The 17082-nt window shown below is 35.7% G+C and overlaps 1 protein-coding gene across 15 annotated transcripts in view; it reads right to left on the bottom strand.

Annotated features, from left to right (window-relative positions):
- The window catches only part of GRM8 (glutamate metabotropic receptor 8), a 348011-nt gene that overhangs the window by 114107 nt on the left and 216822 nt on the right, over positions 1-17082 (bottom strand). For 13 of the 15 annotated variants that reach the window (XM_035559304.2, XM_035559303.2, XM_035559307.2 and 10 more), the window contains one exon: positions 12829-13029. The exons of 1 other annotated variant lie outside the window; for it this stretch is intronic. In XM_035559304.2, coding sequence (XP_035415197.1) covers positions 12829-13029 — 201 coding nt within the window. Of the gene's footprint in view, positions 1-11285; positions 11311-12828; positions 13030-17082 lie in introns of those variants that run through there. One more of the 15 variants, XM_035559314.2, reaches the window with a different exon arrangement.

The raw sequence follows: 17082 nt of genomic DNA, 5'->3' as shown, positions 1-17082 counted from the left end.
CCTAGGACTTCACAATCTGAAAACCACCCACGTGAAACAGGAAGACCTTTTTGTAGGACAAGAACCACGAGGAAAGACATGATTTTAATTGCCTGGTTTGGTGATCAAGACCTGGGGTGAATTTAGTTGTCTAAGAACTGTCCAAAGGGCACTGGCTTGTACCTCTGAGTTTCTGAAGCATTTACATTCCCATTTTCAGAAGCCCATAGCTCAGTGTGCACATAGTTCTCTCCTCACCCCCAATGCAGCTCAGACACAGGAAGAGATGCATCTTTTTTGACTTTAATCCAAGTTGTACTCTCTGGACAGAACTCAAGAGAAGTGCACTTACAAATTCATGGACATCATGGCTGCTGAGGGAGACAACTCTGCTGACATGGCAATACATTGGCACAAGGAAGCCCTGATAAGATTTCAGACAGGCTTGCCCTGAAGGCTAGCAACATTGGAAGCTAAGAGATTCCATTCATGGGACCAATTTCCCTGAGGTTTTCACTCAAAGTAACCCAGAATCACCAGGTAATCAGGCAAGATTAAACAAGACAGAGACACTGAGGAATCTTAAAAAGGTCAAACTGATCCTAGGGCAAATCAGCTGAAATAAGGAAGGAATGGCCTGAACATTCAGCCATAACAGGAAGTAAAAATCAACACCTTTCTTGGGTTTGCACATATCTGCTCAAATGACACTTTCCCTTTGTTTTACACTTTTCTCAGAAACTTCTGATTCGCTGCACAAGGCTCAGGACAACTTACTATGATAAGAACAAAACGACGTGTGTTTTATGCCTAGGTAAGCAAGAAATCCTGCTTAAACACTTTGTGCATGAGCAGTATCCCTTGCTGGTAAGAAACAGTGAAAGTGCGAAACAGAGAAAAAATTATTTGTGTTTGAGCTGCAGATAGTCCATGCATAAAGGAGGATCAATACAACAATTTGTAACTATCAAGAGCTGGAGCCTTTAAACGCTGGATGGCTTAGTAGAAACCTTCCCACAGTGGCTGTATGTCAATATAAGGGTTATTTCCAAGCACCTTTAGTTGTTTTTCTCCAGCGTGATAAGCAGTGGACTCTAGCATCCTAAGGCTTTCTCTTCAGATCTCTGGGTAGGAACTTGGAAGAACCACAGCAGAGACGAAACAAGCCTTTCAAGTTTGCAGAGCCTAGCATGTGCTGAGTAGTCCAGCTGCCCTGATGTTGCATATGCCACACACAGATGATGAGTCGAGGTTCCCTACATCCCTTTCACTTTCCTTTAAAATGCATAATAATTACCTCCAAAAAGTGGGACACAGCTCCCATAAACGACCTTATTATGAGATGTGACTTGATGCTATCTGGGGGTATATTTACAAAATGTGATTATGTGTGGCACAGGAACAGTGACAATACATTTCTGTCTCTCAGCTCAGGATCAAGCTACCTTGGAGCAAAGCCAAGGTAGTCCTAGAGTGGCTCCAAACAAGAAACTCAAATGCTGATCTAGCTGGAGCTCAGTGAGCAATGATGTGTTCTCTGTGATTTTATCTTTGCTTAGCCTTACAGTAAAAGGAAAGCAATCTACTATTGAAGTCTCCATGCCCCTATTCCTTAAGATACAACACACAGAACTGAGGATTTCTAGTCATTTAAATAATTTGAGAAGTATATATATGACAAGCTTTGAAAGAACAGAAATTCTAAGGAGGCAGCAGGACATAGTGCATGGATGTTATATAACAGCTTCCTTTCCTTTGTGTATTTTTGCATTTCCCTGGTTAGCTGATGGATTTTCCTTTTTCAACTAAATAATTAGCAGGTGACACCTGTTACCTATTTTCAAAAAATATTTCTGAGGGACATTCCATTTCAGAAGGTAAAAAAAACATGGGTGGGCTAATTTAACAAAGTAGTTAGATCCCCATAATCTCAGTGCATTCAGGTTGATTTGGTGATTTGTAATTCCAGGCACTGGCAACATCTGCACAGTAATAACCAGTACTAACTGCTATGTGATACGGTATTTGCATCTTATTGTACATTTACGACAAGATCACTGAATAAAGATGCAAAAATCTTGCAATCATAGCTTAATAATTTTTTTTTCCCTAAATTAAACAAACTAATAGATCAGAGTTTCTACTTTTGCTGGTTATACTGGTAAATTCTGATTATAAATGTCCTCAGCAATTTTAAATCCTTATTTGTCTTAAAACATACAGAAAAATTACAAGGAGATATGTAAACAGCATAGACCTCCAACTGCAAATGTAAAAAAGTACTTTAGGAACAGAGACGTAGAAAACCTATTGCTTACTTATCTAGACACTTCCATTTCTGTGAAAATTCTTTTAATGATGGTGCTATCTAATCAAACTTCATTTCAAATATTGCAAATATGTTATAAAAAACATGAAAGATGTTCATTTCATGATAGCATGAAATCTAACTTTTTATTGCTCATTGAAACAATATAAGAGTGAGTGATGTAACAACCAACCATCATTATTAAATGAAAACTAATTTTTTTGTTTCAAACTTAAATTTTATCCTTTACATTAAGACTATGATAGCATATTGATAGCTTCTTTCTCTGAACTAGGTTGGGGTTGGTGGGTTACTTTTTTTCCTTACTGGACAGAAATAAATAATGTTTGAAAATCATGATAGGTTCTCTTTGGAGAACCTTTTATTTTTATAACTTTTTTTTTTTTTATAACCCTTTGGAGATAATGCAGATGCTTTCTTTTAATCCCAAGGGTGAATTGTAATTTATCTTCTATAAAACAGAAAATTTTAATCTGAATGAAAACCAAAAAATATTCAGATGTTGATGATGGGTTGTTTCTTTCTTTGCATACATTGCATGATAAAAAATCTTCCAATAAATACATAAAATTAATCCTGTACTGCACTAAGATTTCTTGCTTCAGTGCTGTCTGGGTAGAAGTATGGAGTCATATTTATAGATGCTTTGATTCTGCTGTAACTACAATAAAAACACAATAGAGACTATGACATTTAAGTAAACTAGTAGTCACTTTTTAATGTGTATTCTTGCCACAATCTATCAACTTTAACCAATAATCCAGTTTTTGGAGTAGTGCAGGCTCATTTCTCTTCAGGATTCCAAACAAAATTTCACCCCAACACACATTTCCCCCATTTCAGTTTGCATCCCAGAGTGTACTTCTCCATTCTGTGGAGTTTTTGGTGGTGGTGGTATTGGTAGTGCTTGTTGTTGTTGTTTTGATTATTTTTTATAAGTAGTTATAGTTATTCCCTTTTTTTATTAGGAATTAAACATGTCCAAAGTTATGCCATTTTAAGAAATATCAGCAGAGGTCTTTTTTTTGTTGTTGCTGTTTTTTGGCAATATGTGTTATCCTGCTACTACCAAAAGTGCCTACAGAATACGTCTAAATTGCATCTGCAACATGCTTTAAAATTCTTTCCGGTCTGGTTGACTGAGCTCAAGCAAAATGACATCTCTCTTAGTCATTTTACTTTCTGTTGGAACTATTTCAACCTTCTGTATGTGTTTTTGAATTTTGGCATAAGGAATACCTGCTGCTTTTTCTTCTGCTTTTCTTTCATCTTTTGTTCTGAAAATGGGGAGAGGGGTGACAGAAGGTAAATTGAGAGTCCATTTGGGTAGGATTTCTAGGAAGTCACCTAGAACCCACAGTAACCAAAACACAACAGACTAAAGAATATACTCCCAGCCACGCCTTCTACTTATTTAAAGCATGCTTCTGGGACACAGCTTTAGTCTTCATTGGATTAAAGGCTTAAAAGTCAGATCTTTTTTCTCTTTAGTGAATATCTTAATCCCAGACTAATATGAAAAGTTTGTGGGGAGGACCAAGCTCCTGCGTTTCCACCATGTTCATCTCAAATAGTTAGCACTACTATATTAAAAGTTTCTAACTCACTTCCATAAATCTCCAGAGGAATAAACCTCTTCCCATGTACTTAACATAGAAGGGTGGTAATGTACACTTTTACACCATGTGGAACACTTAAAATTTAGGCAAGCCAACATCAAAGTTAATCACATTGGATATTACCCTCACTTATTGTAAATGGTGGCTCAAAGGAGGAAGCTATCATTGGTCTATAAAGTTTGGTAGAGTACTTAAAAACATATCCAAATCTTAATATTCTGAAATGTAGCTGAGTCTCTTTCAATAATCTTACCTTTACATAAATAGCTCAACTTCCAGCAAATAAAACTATATTCAAGTACCAGTCAAGCTGCTAATTTGTTAATAGAGCTGTTAAGTAATAGAGAGAAGGACCATTTTCAAATCCATCCAGCTGTGTATGCTCCTGTAACATGGCTTAAAAGTGTTTAGGCTTCCAAGTATAACTAATAATAAAGAATATTCTGTATTTTGCAAACTAATTTTTGATTACATGCTAATGTAATTATAAAAGTTAATAACCTAATGAAATTGGCACAAATTGAAAAATATTAACATGGAAACCTCACTAATCATCACTTTGATTTTGTGCTATGCACAGAATCCACAGAATTGCAACTAAATTCTTTACTGCAAATTATTTTACTCTTAATTATCAAATGTTCAATTTTTATGATAGAGGTAACAGGAGAATTGAGAGAAACAGTCTCTCTATTTAAAATAGAACGCCCCAGGAATTTGTGCATCAAATCCATTTTATTTCAGGCTTAGAGGGGAGAGATTTGGCTAAGACTATGGGGAGCAACATTTTGGGTCCAATCTGTTCAGCATAAAACACAACGTGCTGCATGGCCAAAGTGATTGGATACCTTAATCCTCAGGAACAGCAGTGAATGCTTCCTCTGCTGAAGTAAATTAGAGAAGTTTCTAAGACAAACTATCTTCTGCATATTTAATATTTCATGCTATTAGAAATGCTTTAACCAGCCTTTGAGAAAATCTCTTTGACTCATAGCTTCTTGCAGTAAAATACACAGAAGTAGATGAGTTGCTATGGTGCCTAAACGTTGATGGACAGGACCACTCTTTGGTAGCCTTTAGAAGTATCAGCCTTTCCCTTCAGCTGTATGGAGAACTAGACACTTTGGACTTCACCAGAGACTGAAACTGAGGCAAAAGTATTTGCCTGTGAGGAATGAACTGAACCTCATCACTTTTCTCTTAAATGTCATGTTTACTTTGCTCAGATTCTCCCTGGTTTTGCTTAAGATCACAGCTTATAACAAGGTCTAGTACATCTAACTTGTTTTTGAATTCAATACTGCTTTCACTATAGACCTGAACTCAATTGATTACTGGTGAATAATACACCTCCCTAGAGCAGGACAACAAAATACTGCTGTCTGATGATGATGTAGGCAATGTTTGTTAATTATAAATTTATTCTCTCCTCACTGTCCTACGGTATTGTCTATCTAATTCATCTGTCATTCCCTTCAGTAGAGAAACTGGCATGTTCCTCTTTATATGAGAATCACAGGATGGCTTGGGTTGGAAGGGACCTTAAAGATCATCTCGTTCCAAACCCCCTGCCATGGGCAGGGATGCCACCCACTAGATCTGGTTACCCAGGACCTCATCCAACTTGGTCTTGAACACCTCCAGTGATGGGGCATCCACAGCTCCTCTGGGCAATCAAAGATTCATCAAGACCATTTAATCAACAACAACTTCTCTGAAGTGTGGTTCTATTTTTTGATGTAGACATTTATCAGCTATTACCAGTTAGATCACTTTTTACATGAATGAAGCATAAATAGGGTTTATTTATACTACCAAATACCCTTCATGAAAACATTGTTGCTTTTTTTTTTTTTCATTAAATTCTGTCTAATGTGTCTATTTTATGTCAGAAGTAAAAGGTGTTGTAGGAAAATGAAATAGTTTCTTATGATTCTGTCAAAGAGGAACTGAAAAAACAATTAATTTCTCTTCATGAATACCCTGCTGGCTTGAAGAATTGTCTTACCAAATGGACCATAAATCAATACATGGAAAAATTAATAACTTGTATAGATATTCTTACTTGATTTGATAGATTTAAGAGGACATTTTCAATTTAAACACTTAAGTTACGAAGCTTGTCACAGTAATATTTTCCTCAAATCATGCAGCAGGCCTTCTTCCTGGTAATAAAGGTAATAAGGATATCTGAAGGGCTTAATAACTATGCAGGACTGCAGCTGTTATGTTTCTTACACTGACTAAAATGTAAAAATAATACACATTATGGATTCAGTTTCTTTGCACTCAGAGACCTTTTCACTTGGAATTGCAAGAGTTTTTACTGCACCTCACTATAGCTTGAGTTAACTGTACTCTAATATATCTGAATATCCTGCACTGAACTGGAGATGCAATTCAATTTTCATTGGGTAATAAGGGTAAATCCTTTATCACCTTCATATACATATTAATTATTAAAATACCTTGTTCCCCAAAACAGAGAATTGACCTCAATCACATTCCATGTCATAAATTCTGCATGCAAAGAAAATATATTGTTCAATTCATCAGTACATAAGATCTGCACATAGCAAGAGTATGGCAATAAATTACATTTACTTTTAGGTTCTGCCTTCTAATTTCACACACAGCATTTTCATAATCTCTGATTTTAATCACATGGATTTGTAAGGTGTCTGAGAATCACAGCAGCTCCAAGCATTGCCAGCTATGCATGCTTACATTATAATCATACATTACTTAAACCCATTAAGAGTGATTCAGACCACTGTGCAATTTTTGTTTCATGTATAGCCATCTGGATTAATTCCATTAAAATAATCAGCATGACAAAACAGAACTTATTTGAAATCATCTCATTTGAGACCCTGATCAGTCTCAATAATAAATTAATAGAGGTAAGTATTCCTGTCTTAATTTAACATACGGGCACAGGATTCTAGACATTGGGAAAGCTTTTAACCCTGTCAGAATAAGGTACCAATGACATCATATAATTTGAGTGTTTCTGACAGTACAAATCCCTAAATGATGAACTGACAATACGTACTCTTAGCTTTCAGATGAGCCCAACTTAAAATATTTCAAAAAGTTTATTTTCCCTATTGGTAGTTGTAGACTTGAGCATTGAATTAAAAATAAAAATAAATAAAAATAAATAAAAATAAAAACTTAATTAGGAGCATAGCTCCAGTACATTTTAAGTGGGACATTTAGTTCTATTGTGCTTAATGCCATAAAAAATGTCAAAACATGTCAACCTCAAAGGGTACCCATTTTCAAGCTTCTGTTTTAATGATAAATAATTATCTGAGAATGCAAATTTTGTACTCAGTGAAATAATAGAGAGGTGTCAGCTTTCTTGAATAAAACATGTAAAACTGTCTGAGATTAATATTAAGTCAAGAGAGTTTTGAGTAGATTAATGTCTTAGCAAACTCATAAGATAGCAGGAGAAGATGAATTTTGTAAACAGCTGTTTCCAAAATAATGATTGCCTGAAAGGTTCAAAATTGTCCATGAGAAACCTGACACTTTTTTTTGTGTGTGTGTGTGTTTGTTTAATGTCCTCTATAGATACTGCTTTCTGTGGAAAAAATGCAATAAGGAGAAGAGAACGAGAGGAGAGGAGAGGAGAGGAGAGGAGAGGAGAGGAAGAGAAAGAGAAAGAGAAGGAGAAGGAGAAGGAGAAGGAGAAGGAGAAGGAGAAGGAGAAGGAGAAGGAGAAGGAGAAGGAGAAGGAGAAGGAGAAGGAGAAGGAGAAGGAGAAGGGGAAAGAGAAAGAGAGAGAAAGAGAAAGAGAGAGAAAGAGAAAGAGAAAGAAAGAAAAAGAGAAAGAGAAAGAGAAAGAGAAAGAGAAAGAGAAAGAGAAAGAGAAAGAGAAAGAGAAAGAGAAAGAGAAAGAGAAAGAGAAAGAGAAAGAGAAAGAGAAAGAGAAAGAGAAAGAGAAAGAGAAAGAGAAAGAGAGAGAGAGAGAGAGAGAGAAAGAGAAAGAGAAAGAGAAAGAGAAAGAGAAAGAGAAAGAGAAAGAGAAAGAGAAAGAGAAAGAGAAAGAGAAAGAGAAAGAGAGGATGAGAGGAAAGAGAGATCTAGAGGAAAGAGAGGTCGAGAGGACGAGAGGAGAGAGAGAGAAAGAAAAAGAAAAAGAGAGAAAGAGAGAAAGAAAGAGAAAGAAAGAGAGAAAAAGAGAAGGAAGGAAGGAAGGAAGGAAGGAAGGAAGGAAGAGAGAGAGAGAGAAAGAGAGAGAGAAAGAAAGAGAGAGAGAGAAAGAGAGAGAAAGAAAGAAAAAGAGAGAAAGAGAAAGAGAGAGAGAGAGGGAAAGAGAGAGAGAAAGAGAGAGAGAAAGAGAGAAAGAAAGAAAGAGAAAGAGAGAAAGAGAGAGAGAGAAAGAGAGAGAGAGAGAGAAAGAAAAAAGAAAGAAAAAGAAAGAAAGAAAGAAAGAAAGAAAGAAAGAAAGAAAGAAAGAAAGAAAGAAAAAGAAAGAAAGAGAAAGAAAGAAAAGGGGAGAGAGAGAGAGGGAGGGAAGGAGAGTGAGGGAAGGAAGGAGAGGGGGAGAGAGAGAGGGAGTCGGGGGGAAGGACATGAGTCTGTTTGCATGTATGAGACTACAGATCTTGTTCTGCCCTTACTTTTAAGATTAAGTGAAAGGTTCAGATTGTAATGGCTGTAAATACATTGTGTTATAGTGTGTGACGTTTGCTAGATATTTATCTCTGGAATTGTTGCAGTGTGTTAATGTAAATATAAATGTATATGTACAGGTAGGCAAAAAAACAGCTACTTTACACCACACACTAGCTACGAATCAACTCCATCTAGAAAGAATGGGTGTTCATCTATTTGAAACTTCTTTACTGTGAGGGTGGCAGAGCACTGAAATAGGTTGCCTAAAGAGACTGTGGAGTCTTCTCAAAAACTGCCTGGACATGATCCTGTGCAATGTGTGCTAGGTGACCCTGCTTGACAGGGGTTTGGACTGGATGATGTCCAGAGGTCCCTTCCAACCTCAGCCTGTGATTCTGTGTCATTCTGTGAAATGCTTTACGTACAAAATGAGCATTGACCTTTGTCTTTGGAATTCAAACACAAATTCTAATCTTTACTTCTGAAGTAGGACAACTGTGGAGAGAGACATAGATCAATCTTATGATTCTGTGTTTTATTTCTGCCCAAGAAATACCATGATAATCGCTTTGTCATTCTTTCTTGTTCTTTTTTTTTCCCTTTAGAAGAAACTACAGAGAATTTTTTTTTTCATTAAAAAAATAAAGAAAATAAAAAAAATACGAATACACATTTTGAAACACCTCCACTATGAATGCACATTCAAGTCCTATTTCTGTTAAATGATGACCATTTCTCATAAAACACTCAGCACATGCTAGGGTAAAAACTCTTAGAAAGCATCTGATTATTTTGTAGACAGACTAATGAAGTCAAACAATGAGAACAATGGAGAAGGGAGATCTACTAAGTCATTACACAATTACACCCTATTGTACATCACCATTTATAAATTTAATTGACAAGAAAAAAAAATTATTTCAATAATTTTAAACATTAAACATCAATTCCACATAAAAATGTAATTTGTTCTGGATTAAAAAAAAAAAGTGAGGAAAATATTTCAAATGTCGAATCTCCATAAAAAGAAAAAAATCCATAAAGTGACAACGTGTCTACTTTTTGCCAGAGAAAAACAAAGACAAGTAGGAGCATGAAAATTCTGAGATCCCTCAGTATTCTTTAATCAAATAGCTGGGAAGGGCTGGTTATGGTTTACCAGCAGGGAACATCAAGAACCTAGGGAACTAAATGGGCTGTGTCTTGGCTTGGAAATGCTCTGGCTTGGAAATAAAAGTCTTTATATTTTCCTTTTTTTCCTTTTTTTTTTTAACAAACAAACAAAAAAAATAATTTCTATGTACAAAGCAATAGGCTGCTGAATTACTTTAGAGGTTTCTTAGAGGTTTCTTTCCATAAGAAGTGAAATTAATGATTAAACTGTCCATTATAACTGAAAAGCAATTGTTTTTAAACACCATGCTTTGAAAACTGTTCTAAAAAAACCCAAAGGCAATAGTAAAATAGAAGATTGCACTCAGTAGTAATTCAAATCTCATGTACAAATAAATTTATTCATTCTTATTACAAATGTAGAACTTCTGTCCCCTTCAAAATCATGCTGGACTGTGAGATTTTCTGTATTTAACACAGAACTGGCAGAAGAATATCCAAGCAGAAGCAAATGTCGTATCAATTACATCAGTACACTGTGTGCTGGTGGTTATGACCACCCTTCAGTCATGAAGGTGTCATGGAGGTTTACATAGACGAATCCCTCAGGGGAACAAACCTTCTTTATATTTTGTAAATAAAAATAAACACAGGAAAAAAAATCAGCATATTTCAAAGTGATTACTTGTAATCAAAAGCAAAACTATTACTCCAATAAAAAGAAACATGTATGTTTTCTTCCCGTTATGGAGACTGAGGACTCTCCATAAGGCAGTACGATGTCCTTCACAACACAAGTCAACTTTGTGAGTTGTAACCCACTGAACTCAATGTAGCAACATATTAGTGGCAGTTGCACCCACTCATTACTACCTTCGTTAAGAGGGATTATCATCATCTTGAGGCACAGTGGCTTAATTCTAAAACACAGAAAATGTTTAAGCATAAGAAAAAGACTTTTTACTGAGAAGATGCTCAAACATTGAAACTGATTGCTCAGAGAAAATTTTGCAGTATTTTCCATCATTGGATATATTCAGAACAGGACTGGATGTGGTCCTGAGCAGTCTGATCTAGCTGAACCTGATCTGAGCAGGGGGCTGGAGCAGGCAGTCTCCAGGGGTCCCTTCCAACCTCAGCAATGCTGTGATCTTGTTATTGTTAGGATAGAAAAATGTTACCTTGAATGGCTGTAAAAGCCAAGGTTTTCCTTTCATGTATCAGTTCACTTTTAAATAATACATTATTAGTGACTTGAACCAAGGACTCACGTCAAAATTGACACACAGCAGTACTGTCAACTCCCACCACACGAGGTCTAGCAACCTGCATATCTGTTCACCTCTGCAAACCAAGTCAGACACAGCTACGTTGTTTTCCTGAGGAACGGAGACTTGAGATTAATAGGAAAAGGCACGGGATTAAAGACTGTCTTCTGATGATGTCTCCCATTGCATGATCTCAGTGTGTGACCCCAGGGAAATACTGCGACATATGACACACACAGAAAGTTAGCACACCAGTACATGATGTTGACTAACCTCATACTGCGAAGATTTTTTGTATCTCATGAGACAGAAAGTTGACCTCACAGAAATGTTCCCTTTATTTCTTTCTCTTTTCCTCTCTTTCAGTAAATCACTTGTTCAAAAACAGATATTTTTTCATTAGTGTCCAGAATGGTTTATCCCACTCTTTCATCTCCCCATGTTGTTGCAATAGTTAGAGTCAGCCAGAGAAAATATGACAGGTATCGATGAAATACAACAGTCTTTAGGGAGAAAAAGGTTTCAAGTAAAGTGTATAGCTTATCTTTTTATGCTAAACTTTAATGCTAACCAAATGAAAACAGATCACTTTCTTTATGCTTTAACAACACAGACTCAAAGGAATATAAGCTGGAAATGTAGATAATTATCACTGCAAACCTTACAATATGCTGCCTACTTTTGTCATCATAGCAACATTCCCATTTGCCAGCTACATACTTTGCTCCAGGTTTTCTTTAATATCCCTAAAGAATCATTTTAAACTCCTTCTGTCTTTATATTCCTGGAGACAGGGATTCCCTTTTCACAAAAATTGCATAGAAAGAAAAAAAGGTTTAGAAGAAGAAAAAATTGTGAACTGCAGCCAATATTCATATCAACCAAATGGTCTGGTACATTACCTAAGGCAAAAAATGCTTCCACTTGGAAGCTAAATTCAAAATGACCTTGTGCTTTTTTCAAAAAGGCTGGCAGCTGAGGTCACTGGAGTGAATTGTGATAGACAGTGCTTCTCTCTATAGTTAGAAGGCATTTCTAGTATGTGAATTACCACCAAGTAGGGAAAAAAAAGGAAAACATAGCAAAGCACATTGTTCCATTTCCTTGTAAAGTAATGGCAAATATAGCCTAAAACAATTATGGGTTTCATGAAATAATATAAATTTTCAGCAACTTTATTTCACCACCAAATATGTTCTACCCTTTTCAATTCTACATTCATAAATTAAGCCTGTTCTTTAACAGTCTCTACTGTTGACAGCACAAGCAACAGTAACTGCATTTCCCCAGCAGGCAGATCGCAGCTGCACAGATTATGTAGTGTTGTTTAAAAACATATATTGCAGTTGTGCTAGAGCTGACTAAATCACTGAGCAAAAAACCAATGAAATGGAAAAGAAGCTGGAACTGATAGTAAGTCTTTTAATTCAGATTTAAATATGCAAGCTGAAAGAAATTCCACTCTCTTGACTTCTGTAAGGAAATTGTTAACGGTAATTTCAGAAGAAGCCAATTTTCAGAAGGGTATTTTTCCAATTCATTGTCTTGCAAACACAAGAGCAACCTCTGTCTAAGGATTTTAATCTGTCAATAGGACTGCATGAGTCCTCAACTTGTTTCAATAATAGCAGCTTTTCACTGAAATATTTTGATCTACAGATTCTTATTTTTAACATCTGCCTCTTGTGGGAGCAACTTAATGTTAAGATGAAAAATACACTTGGGGTTTCAAAGCAGGTGGAAAAACTCACAGTTCTGACTAAATGGGAACTGTTTCTAATCTTGTGTTTTCCACTGTGCCTTGAAGTATCCTATATATAGAAGAAAACACATCTTTTCACTTCTGAAACATTTAAAGAAGAAAAAAAAAAAAAGAGCACATGTAACTTACCATTAAAGTTTACTGCCCGGATATAAGTAAGTAGTTCTTTACCATCAATTGTGCTCATCCTTGGGCATAGACCAATATATCCTGGACAGAGATCTTTGTGCATGTTGTGTAGTGCATAGGCCATGGAATACACTGCATCAATAACAAACTGAACTTTTCCTTCTTGCTCATAGGCTGAATCTCTTGCAATTCTTTCTAAGCCTAAGAAAGAAAGAGAAAAAGTCTGTTTACTTCAATCTGTATGCATGTGTTTGTGCACATGTGAGCAAAAATTCACAGAAGAACATAAATGATTACAGTTAGATAGATAGGTAAAGTTAGGACTCAGCTATCCATCACCTAAATAAACAAGACAAGGGAAAATATGGCCATCTGGTTTTGCCTCTAATCCTTTTATGTTGTGCCAGGTATATAAACATTATGTTGAGTCCTGGGCTGGGAAACAGGACAGAACATTTCATTACAAGGATAAGAAAGAAATATATATATATATATGCACTTCTACAATCCAGTAGAAATACTCTTTGCAGCTTATTGACTTTCATTCAACAACTGTTTATTGTTATTTATAGGACACTTCTACAGCAGCTTGACATTCTGTTTTAGATAAATTTAAGGCTACCTTGATTTTTATCTATGTCTATTGCCTGATAAACATTATTTAAACATGTCAGGACAAAAAAGCTGAATGTTTGCCAAGTGATGTGGCCATCTGTCTCCATATTGAAAAGTGCTTATTCTGAGACTTTTTCGCTGTATTTATTAGTGAATTATGCTTCCCATTGAGAGCCATGTACTGCCTGCTCTTTCCTACAGGGACATTTTTCCTACAGAGGGAATACAGAGCAAATCAATACATTATGAGATTTTGATTCTACAGGGATTTCCCACATTAATCATCTACATCCAAATCCAGAGATGTCTTTTATGTTCAGGGGTGATATTACTAAGTGGAAAAGTTAAAATTAAAGTTCAGAAAAATTATGTTTTAGGTTGACAACCAACATGCAATGCCATGTCCTCTGTGGGAATACAGGCATTGATTTCTAAGGCACAGAATTTTCTTTTACAAGGGGAAAGAGGGCTTTACAGATCTTGACATGAAATCTGTCCTGCTGAAGTCTACAGCCAAGTTCCCATTGACTCAGGGAGCACAAGACTAAAACCAAGGTTATCTACTAGATAACAGACTCATTCAGTGTAAAAATAATCCATTCATACTATTTGAAACTAAGAATATAAAAATGAACCAAAATTTTATGCACCATTTCTTTACTATTCTTTACCTTATTTTTTGTTTGTTTTTATTTCAAAACAGTGTTTTATCAATTCATGATATTAATGTTGATGTATCCAAATTTTGCAAATTTGCATTCCATATGACTGCATATTTACTGTATGCAAGATCTTTCTTTAGAAAAAAACATGCAAGTTCATATGACATGAGAAAAAAAATCAGGGACTCTATTCAGAGCCTTCTGTTTGCTTGCTGTACTCCAATGCCACTGTATCACATTACAATGGTAACATATGAACAAATCTGTAATCTGACAATCAGCAGTGTTTTATGTTTTAAAATATCCCTGAGCACTGGGAGAAATAAATAGCACTAAAAAATTATGACACGCTTTTATTTCTCCTTAGGGAAAGAAATAAAAATGTATTTAGGGATTAAAGGAAGGAAAAAAAAAAAAAACATGCCTGCTTCTTGAAAAGGTACTGACTGTTACTGACCGTGAGAGTAAAGCACATAACTTTGTGACTTATTACAAGTAACTCAACTAACACTTTTCAAAGTGTTCTATGTAATGATTGGCAAATGATTAGTAAATTGTGCGACACTACTGCAACCAAGCAAACAGAAAACTTTTCCTTGCACATGCTGAAAATTACACAGTTCCTTGAAATGCATTACCTAGACATGAAAGAAGATGTTAAGGATGTAAGAGATGTGGCTTAATTAGATTGCAACTTTATTAACTTATTTCATTTGTGAACTAGCTTCCAACAGTAATTGATGGGTACTGCTTAGGAGCCCTCCCTTAATTGTTCCTGTCTGGTTAAGACAGGAATCAAGACAGTATGCCTGCCAGTCAAGGAGTGAAGGGTAGGATTTACAGAACTGCTGCAGGCACACAGTCAATAACCTGCATGTTTTCCTGAGAGCTTCCACATCCTCTAGATGTGATGGTCAGGACAGGAGATGTTTGAAGGAGACATACCTCTTTCTATTTCCAAGTCAAATGTAATTCTCCTCACACATCAGACAGACGGATGTGTATGTTGAAGGGTGGAGGGTTGGTGAAAGACAGAATGAAATCCTTTTCTATAATAAAATGCTAAGTCATAATGCCCTAAAAGCTGCAAACACTTGTGCAAATAAATTGTACTAAGTAGTACAGATTTACAAAAGAAAAAAAAAGAAAAAAAAAAAAAAGGATTACGGTCCCCTCTATTACACTGTAGTTTAAGCACACATCGGATTTCTATAAATTTCTTCCACAGTATACTATTTCACCTTTACTCTTCACAAATATGTGATCAGAAACTAATTTATCATATAAATTCCAGATTAAAAAAGATTATAAATGAATTTATTACCACTGAGTGTCTTCCCGTAATTATGAAGGGGTGAACAACATCACAAAATTAATACTTTTAAAACTAGAAAACCCAGAAGACAATAGAAGTCTCTGCTTTCCATAAGGGAAATAAATAAATAAATAAATAAATAAAAACTGAATTACACGTTCTTTCTTCTTGAAATTTCTTTCCATTTTCTCTTTCTGGAATTCTCAAATGTTGAAAACATTAATTTATAAAGATGATAAGAACTCATCAATTTAAATCTGATTAAATCTGATTATATTACACTGTCCTAAATAAACATTAATGTATAATTGTAAAATGCTGAATATTGTCTAAATCATAAATATATTCATCTACTACAAAGATAATATTACATGTTTGGAAGACATGATTATAATTTGTCTTCAGATTGTATATGAAGTAATAATAGCTTCATTTATAGCTTGACACTGAGCTCAGCAAGGCATGCTTTTACACATATGGCTGACTTGAAATAATAAAACAATATGTATCTCATAACAGAAATGCTTTAATGCTTTCTTAATGATCACTTCAATTTCTCATCCTACAGTTTTTATTCCAGAAAAGATTGCTTAGGCTATGTCATTACCAAAAAAACTGCGAAGATGTTTAAAACTCTTGAACCCAGGCACTTCATACCTGCTTGGTCTGACAGTGTGCCAAGACCTGAGACAAGAACTGGGCTCATGCCATCCTCCCCTTCTCTGATTTCCATACAAAGGAAATCTAGAGAAATATGTCACAGTATTTTCCAGCAGGTCTTCCAATCCAGATGTTGAATAGTGCAAGCTGGTGGGGAATCGCAGCAAGATGTTGAGACTTTCTCTGACCAATGGGGAAAATACATAGATATGTGTACTAATGTTATCATCTTGGGCTACAGAAGAGCTAGGAAGAGATGTATCACAAGCCCAGGAAAAGCGTCAGCTGTTCCTGACTGCCTTTAGTTGGAATCTTTTCATGAACCCCAGAGACCAACAATGATCCTCTACGAGCCTGTATAATGTTGCCATAACTACTCTTGCACTTCCTGAGCAAGAGGGACAAACTGGACTATAGCAGGAAGTATCTCTGCAGGGATAAGCGTCTTTTCTGTTCAGGATGGTGGAGCTCAGCTATAGCAGGAAAAGATAAGGAACATAAGGTGAGACATGGATCAGGTAGATAAGGGGCTGTGGCCAGGGCTTATCATTTGTGAGGGAAAGAGAAGCACATGACATTGCCAATTCCCCACGTAGGATGTGGGAATCAAGAGACTTTGGGTAACATACCCAAGAGAAATGAGGCCTTCACAACAATAAATTAAAATGTATCTTAATTAAAAACTTAACAATACAATACAGTAAGTAAATTAAGATTAATGTAATATAGCTAAGGCAATGAATTCATACATGGGTGATAATACCACCTGTGGGATATAAGCAAAGCAACTAAAACTTAAGTCATTGATCTCACCAACAGGTGACTGCTGTGGGATACGTTACACAATTCACCTATATTTTAGAGACTGTCTTCTTAATGATAATCTTAGGGTGTATGTAGATTAAATTTCTGTGCACATGTCCATGGCAACAAGAGTACAGAGCAAAGTGCTTATTTATTATTTTCTTATCTAGATAGATAGATAGATAGATAGATAAAAAT

Source organism: Cygnus atratus, chromosome 1, assembly GCF_013377495.2.
Source record: "Cygnus atratus isolate AKBS03 ecotype Queensland, Australia chromosome 1, CAtr_DNAZoo_HiC_assembly, whole genome shotgun sequence".
In the NCBI taxonomy this organism is placed as follows: Eukaryota; Metazoa; Chordata; class Aves; order Anseriformes; family Anatidae; genus Cygnus; species Cygnus atratus.
Note: the sequence above shows the minus strand (reverse complement) of the source record. Positions and strands in the feature narration are given on the sequence as shown.